Genomic DNA, 7,793 nt, shown 5'->3' with positions numbered 1-7,793 from the left:
ATTGTCGCTAGGATCTTGAATAAATCTCGGATCTCTATCGGATATGATAGATACTGGTACTCCATGACGTATCACAAATTCATTCAAATATAATTTAACTAACGTTTCTAATGAGAATCTTTCATTGATTGGAAAGAAATGCGCGAACTTTGTCAGTCAATCAATGATCACCCATTGCATCATGGTTAGACTTTTCCTTTGGTAATCCTTCCACAAAATCCATTGTGATAAGTTCCCACTTCCATTCAAGTATGTCCAGTGGTTGAAGTAGTCCACTTGGTCGCTAGTGTTCTGCTTTTAATCTCTGGCAAGTATAACGCTTACTTATCCATTCAGGGATTTCCTTTTTCATGTTTGGCTACCAATAGCTCTCCTTCAAATCTTTCTACATTTTTGTACTTCTAGGATGATTCGAAAACCTCGAATTATACATTTCGTGTAGAATCTCATGCTTTATTCTGCAACGTTAGGAATCCAAATACACGAACACAATCTATATATTCCTGTATCATCCTTTTGAACCTTAAGGCATGTTTGGCCACTCTATAAAAAGTGGTTTATTCACTTATAAGCCCGTAAATACTTATCGACGAGTATTTGTCGATCCAACTTATAAGTTGTAAATTCAACTTATAAGTAAATAAGTTGAATGTTAGTAACGACATACTTTTTCTCAACTTATTTTGAATTTTCATTTTTTTATCAACTTTAGTTTTAAAATATATGTTTTTATATGTTAATCTAATTTAAAATTCACGAATTAAGATAATTATATTTAAAAATGATTTTTATTTATTTATATTTAAGTTAAAAAAATTTGACTAATAAGTAAAATTATCCAAACACTTATATAACTTATAAGTATTCATCTACTTACCACTTATAAGTCAATAATTCATTTTAATCCATAAGTTACTTATTTTAAGATTTCCCAAACGGGCACTTAATCTCTTCTCCAGACATCTTACCCTTCTCATGATTCATAACTTGTTTTTGGCAACGTCGAATCTTTTCCAGAATCTCTGGCTGAAAGGCCATTGTATAAATCACTTCATTTGCTAACTCAAGAATCTGTATCTCTATTTCCAATTTCTCAAATTCTTTGATCAACTCTAGGGACGAAGTTAACATATTTATTCTTTCCTTGAGGATTAACGCATCTACCACAACATTCACTTTTCCTGGATGATAATTTATCGTGTAATCATAGTCCTTGATTAGTTCCAACCATCTCCTCTGCCTCATATTCAATTCCTTTTGTGTAAAGATGTAACTCAAACTTTTGTGGTCTGTATAAATCTTGCACTTTTCTTCCTACTGATAATGTCTCCAAATTTTAAGAGCAAGCACAATCAGTGCAAATTCTAAATCATGCGTTGGGTACTTTTGTTCATGAGGCTTTAACTGAAGAGAAGCATATGCTATCACCTTTCTGTGCTGCATCAATAAGTAACCTAATCCTTTATAAGAAGCATCACTGTAGATTACAAACTCACCATTCTCAACGGGTAGAACCAATACTGGTGCAGAAACTAACCTCTTCTTTAATTTCTGAAAACTTTCTTCACACTTATCTGTCCATATAAACTTCTCGTTCTTCCTTGTCAACTTAGTCAATGGAACTGATATCATAGAAAAATATTGTACAAATCGTCGGTAATATCCATCCAAACCTAGGAAGCTTCTTACTTTCGTTGGAGTCTTTGGTCTTTCCCAATTCATCACAGCTTCAATCTTTACAGGATCCACTTTGATGCATTCACTATTAACTACGTGTCCAAGAAACTGAACATCTTTTAACCGAAACTCACATATTAAAAATTTTGCGTACAACTTTTCTTTCCTCAACATTTCCAAAGCAATCCTCAAATGTTCTATATGTTCCACTTCCGATTTGGAGTAAATCAAAATGTAGTCGATGAACACTATCACGAACTTATCCAAGTATTTCTTAAACACTCGATTCATAAGATCCATAAAAGCAGTTGGCGCATTCGTCAATCCAAACGCCATTACCAAAAACTCATAATGTCCATATCTCGTTCGGAATGCCGTTTTGCGTATATCATATATCTTAATCTTCAATTGATGATATCATGATCTTAAATCAATCTTTGAGAAACATTTAGCTCCTTTCAAATTATCAAACAAGTCGTCAATTCGCGGTAGAGGGTACTTATTCTTGATAGCCAGCTTATTGAGTTCGCGATAATTGATACACAATCTCTTGCTTCCATCTTTCTTCTTTAAAAATAACACGGGTGCACCCCACGGGGATACACTGGGTCAAATAACTCCTTTATCTAACAATTCATGCAATTCTGTCACTAGTTCCTTCATTTCCACAGGCGCCATTTGATAGGGAACCTTTCAAACTGGTTCCGTTTCTGGAACCAAATCAATCGTGAATTCGATCTCTCGATCCGGAGTTAGTCTAGGTAATTCATCGGGAAATACGTCCGAGAATTCTTTAACCACATGAATATCTTCAATTTTAAGGGGTTCCTTCTCAACATCTCTTACATGAGCCAAATAAGCTTTGCAACCATGTCGTAATAACCTTTTCTTCTGAATTGCCGTTAGAAATTTCCTATTTGCTTCTTCCCTTCAAATATCACCTCAGTACCATCCTTTGATCTCAATTTCACTTTCTTACTTCTACATTCAATCTGCCCATCGTGGTTTTCTAACCAATTCATCCCGAGTATGATGTCAAATTTTTCTAACTTAAAAGGTACTAAGTCAGCAGAAAAGTTCCGACCTTCCATAACAACATCGCAATTAGGACAAATATTATTGGTAGTAACTCTTCCCTGATTTGCTACTTCAATAAGCAAACTAGATTCTAGAGGGTACGGAACACACTTTAAGCTATCAACACCATTTTCAGAGATAAAAGATCTAGTAGCTCCAGAATCCATTAACACTTTAACTTCTAATGAATTTATAGTAAGTATACCTGCTACCACATCTGTATCTTGCACCGCATCATTCATCGTCATATTGAATGTCCTTGCACTTGGTTGAACTAATTTTGTTGGTGGAGGTGGTGGTCCAGCAATCCTAAGAACATTGGCCTTCTGAATAGATTCCTTACAATTTCTTGCCATATGGCCAACCTTTCCGCACTTGAAGCAAGTCATCTTTGGTTTCCTCGCAACACTTGTACATTCTAATAAGTGATGACCTTTGTGATTGTACTTAAAACAAGTCACATTAAGCTTGTTACATTTTCCAGGATGTCTTTTTCCATAGACTTTGCATTCTTGAATTGTAGGTCTATTATCCTTCATGGCTTGCCCAGCGTTCTGAAAGCAATTCTTTTGATTTCCATTTCTAGGCTTAAACTTCTGGAATTTCTGACTCTAATTTCCCACACTCTTTCTAAACTTTCCCCTAAAATTTGAACTTCCTTGATCTTGGCCCGAATCCTCAAACTTCCTCTTCTTTCCTTCATTTTCTCTTTTAGTTGCTTCTCTTTCTCCTTCCACGATCATTGCTATCTGTACCATAGCATCATACATTCTTATCTCTAAAAGAGCCATTTGACTCTGAATCCATGACTTAAATCCTTGTTGAAATCTTTTAGCCTTCTTAGCTTGTGTTTCACATATTACGGAATAAATCTCGCTAACTCTGAAAACTTCACTTCATATTCTGCCACAGTCATATTTTCCTGCTTCAAATCCAAAAATCTCATCTCCAATTGGTCTTGCATATAACTCGGTAAATACTTCTCCAAAAATAGTTTTGTAAACTTCTTCCAGGAAATAGTTTCCTCTTCTTGCAACGCTTTGGTAGATTCTCACCAAAAACTAGCTTCATCCTTAAGATAATAACTCGAATATTTTATCTTCTTTTCATCTTTAACCTCATCTAACTCAAAAGCTTTTTCCATTTCTCTTAACTAGGACTGTGCTTTAATTGGATTTAAAAATCTTACAAACTCTGGGGGATGAACCGATTAGAAGTGTTTAAAATTTCTGATTCTCGAGGTTGGAGGTTGTTGTAAAAGTTGAAGAATTCGGTTCATCATAGAGGTGTCTTGGTTTTGATCTTCGTTTTGAGGTTGCGTTTCTTCTTCGGGGTGATTTGGTGGAGTGGCCATTTTTATAAACCCGATGAGCAATTATTTAGCAATACGATAGTATGACATGTATATCAACAATAATTCTTTAAGAATAGTTGGTTATAACACTTTCTAAAGTTTTACCCATCTGCGCATGCAATCCTATTATTACATAATTCTTTCATCGATTAGGGTTCTTATATGTCAAGAATTTGGATTTTCATAAAGGTATTAAGCAAGAACACTTGGTAAACATGTTATACAAATAGTTTATGAATTCCAAGGGACCTCAATAAAGAAACAAAGGTACGTAGATAAATAGTTCAAAGTACAACAAGTTCTGAAATCAAGGTATAATAACAGTGTAGGGTTAAATAGAGGAAAAACTGGAAAATATCCCCCTATCTACCCCTACCTTCTACCTAACTACTACTGATATAACCAACACTAAAATAGATCATAATATAATATAAGGGAAACCTGGCATCTGACCAAGTATCCCAAGCCTACTGGCGCTGAGAAACAACAACAATAATAACATACTATCGACTCTACCAGATGTCATGTCTGAACTCACAACCAAAACCAAACATGACGGTCGAGAACCTCGCTCAATACTGATATCATCCATCTCAAAAGCTTATGAACTCTTGGGGCCCCGACATCAGCATCACTGGAAGAGGGACCCTCCTCCACACACCTACGGGCAACCTAATCAACCATCTCATACGAACATGCCACTCAGGCTCTGGCACCAACATTTGTAGTCGAGACTCATATTCCATCCTATCTACCAGGATTCTCAACTTAGTTATACGAGAAAACACAAAGTCACGGTCCCGAGCCAAATCATCACTAACATGGGAAAGTACAAACACAACGGGACTCTAGTATGAACTGGGGACTTAAGCATAGGAGTGAGAAAATCTGCCCTAACAGCTGGGGACTCAGGTACTGACATCATAGGAGTAACATGCATAGGGGTCATAGTATCCTCAGACGGATTCTCCTTAGAATATGAACTAATATACAGGGGTTCCTCAGATGGAGGTGGAAAGGTATCCATGGGAGAATCAGGAGGGCTAACAGGAGGGGTCAAATCAGCATCACTATTATCTGAACTACTATCAGGATCTTGAGATAAAATATAAAACAACAACCAAGAAACAACATTAGGTTAATACAAATATCCGACCCACTCAACTCCCTAATCTAATCACTGTCTAAAGCTACTCAACATACCAGACTATATCCTATAGTCTTAACTCAACTCTGTGTGATTCAAACACTCTCGTGATTATCATAATATCTTAATACCCTTTTTAATTCTAACTTGTCTCAGGGACTAAATCATGTAGCTCTGATACCAACCTGTGACGCCCTCAAACTCGGGGTTAGGAATGAGGAACTACAACACTAATATACTAATATAATATAGCAGCAAAAATTTAATAAACCACGAAAGCTACAAGATCTAAACAGGATAAAGTATGAGACAATATCACAACTACCAACCAGAAAATAATAATTACAACCCTTATTATAAATAAATTCAAAGTATATGATTTCGACTTAGAATCTGAAATCTGATGGTACGGAAAGGACCGCCAGGAACACTCTTACGAGCAGGTGCGCCTAAGTCTGGCCATCTTCTTGCTTAACTACCATGGTTAGAAAGGCTCAGCAAGTAACTATAAACAGTTCTATATATCAACAATAGAGGCATTCTTATTCTCAATTATCTAGGTCGCGGTATCTTATCAATAACTAGGAAATGATTTCAAGATAAATGTTCAAGGCAAAAGGAGATTCAAGCTTCGTATAATCAGTTTTCAAGATCAAGTGATAGGGTTCTCAAATGGATTCTCACAATTTTAAGAGGTTCAATCAATACTATACAATTTCAAATCAAATTGCAATAAATAGTGCTCATTGCATAAATTATCAATCTTTTACTTTTATTTTAACAATATAGAACCTTTGATTAGAATAAGCATCTTTTAATTATAATACGGGTGATCATCCCGTAGTAACTTCCATCCAGTCATTAAGGTACCTATGACATTATTTCAGCCTTATAATACTGAACTAACCCCGCTAGCCTCTTATGTGAGTGGACCGGCATTTGAAATAATTTGGACTCTTTCAAGTCAAAAATCATTCTTAGATTCAATTCAAGAATTCAAGAGAAATAAACAATTGGGAACGAAAGGTACGTAAGTTAGGAAATTGATAATTCATCAAACATGGGTATTAACAAGGCTATTATTCAAGTAGTTTAAAGGAACAATACGTTATCAAGGCATAAGTTCAATATTATATGGATCTAGGTTAATAAGGTATTAAGTAAGAATGACTCATCAAGTTGCATAGGGTCAAAGGATCGTAAGGATAACAAGAAAGGGAAACATGGTAAATGTACATAAAACAAATGAACTAACATTAGGGTTTATCAACATGATTCAATAACAATAGTAAGGAATTCCTTTACTTTATCAATGCATATCATAAACAATTCTCTATGATCAAATCACAATAACAGGGCAAAGTTACTTGCCTCACAAAGCTTTTCTTTTTCACGGAATTGGAATTACTGCCAACTAAAAACCACTTTTACTTTCTTAATTCTAACGCCTTCTCTTGACGAATCTACAATTCAAAAAATGAACCAGAATTAGAAACTTTATCAATTCCCATCATTTCTCAGAACGTCTAACTTTCTACCCCAGTCGTATTATCTTAATACAACTAAATCTCATAGAACACGTATGGCATAACTATTCTTAAACTCTTTCTACCTTTAAGCAATAATTTAATTTACACACAACATGTAATCACGATATAACGTTCATACATAATCATATCTATTAGGTATTTACACTCAACCTTCATATATTCTACTTCACTACTTATCAAGTAGTCTTATAATTATCCCTAATTACACATAACATGTAATCACAATCCATAGCATTCTCATATTCATATGCTCACATATCGGTTACCAAATAATCATTATTGTTATTCTTAAACCTTTACGACTTCTGGTTAATAGACGATGTATATTTCTATCAAAATTTTGACATGGCATATTCATATATTCATACTACCCAATATTTTGATATTACCAAACAAGTACATAGTCCAATCCATTTTTCAAATCAATCACATGTATAACAATATATCCGAAGTTCAGGTTTACACCAACTTAACACTTAAGCACATACATCAATTCACTCGAATAATCATAGTCCAAGACTAGGTTCTAAACATGCATCATCTTAATTTTTTCAAATTTACTACCACCATCGACCATTATTGAATTTGTAAAACTGATGCATAATCACCATAACCAATTCTTATTCATAAACACTAAAATTTCCAAACTCGATCTAAAAATCCAATAAATTGAGTCTATACAAATCTAATATTTAAAAATTTTAGCATGCATCTACATTCTTAACAATCCATTACACAACCAAGAATTATATATTAAATTATATCAAATTCGAACCAAAAACTACAAGAAATTAAACCCTAAAAATCTGAAAATTCAAGAACACACACATGCACATCAAATTCGAATTAAAAATGAATTATTTTATGTTAATCTTGGACTCAAAGATCATCATTGTCCCCGTCGGCTCACCGGGGGTTCACCGCCGACGGTTGTAGAGTCCGGTGGTGTTCCCTTCGGGGTTTTCAACCGAAACTTCTCCTATAATCA

At 34.7% G+C, this 7,793-nt stretch overlaps 1 protein-coding gene across 1 annotated transcript; it reads right to left on the bottom strand.

The window, feature by feature from the left end:
• Nucleotides 1-2,579: 2,579 nt before the first annotated feature.
• Nucleotides 2,580-3,293, bottom strand: LOC141680048 (uncharacterized). The gene has a single exon (XM_074486377.1). The coding sequence runs from the start codon at nt 3,291-3,293 to the stop codon at nt 2,580-2,582; it is 714 nt and encodes a 237-aa protein (XP_074342478.1).
• Nucleotides 3,294-7,793: the final 4,500 nt, after the last annotated feature.

Source organism: Apium graveolens, chromosome 8 (genome assembly GCF_009905375.1).
Source record: "Apium graveolens cultivar Ventura chromosome 8, ASM990537v1, whole genome shotgun sequence".
Classification (NCBI taxonomy): Eukaryota; Viridiplantae; Streptophyta; class Magnoliopsida; order Apiales; family Apiaceae; genus Apium; species Apium graveolens.
This window is presented reverse-complemented; position numbering and strand designations above follow the sequence as displayed.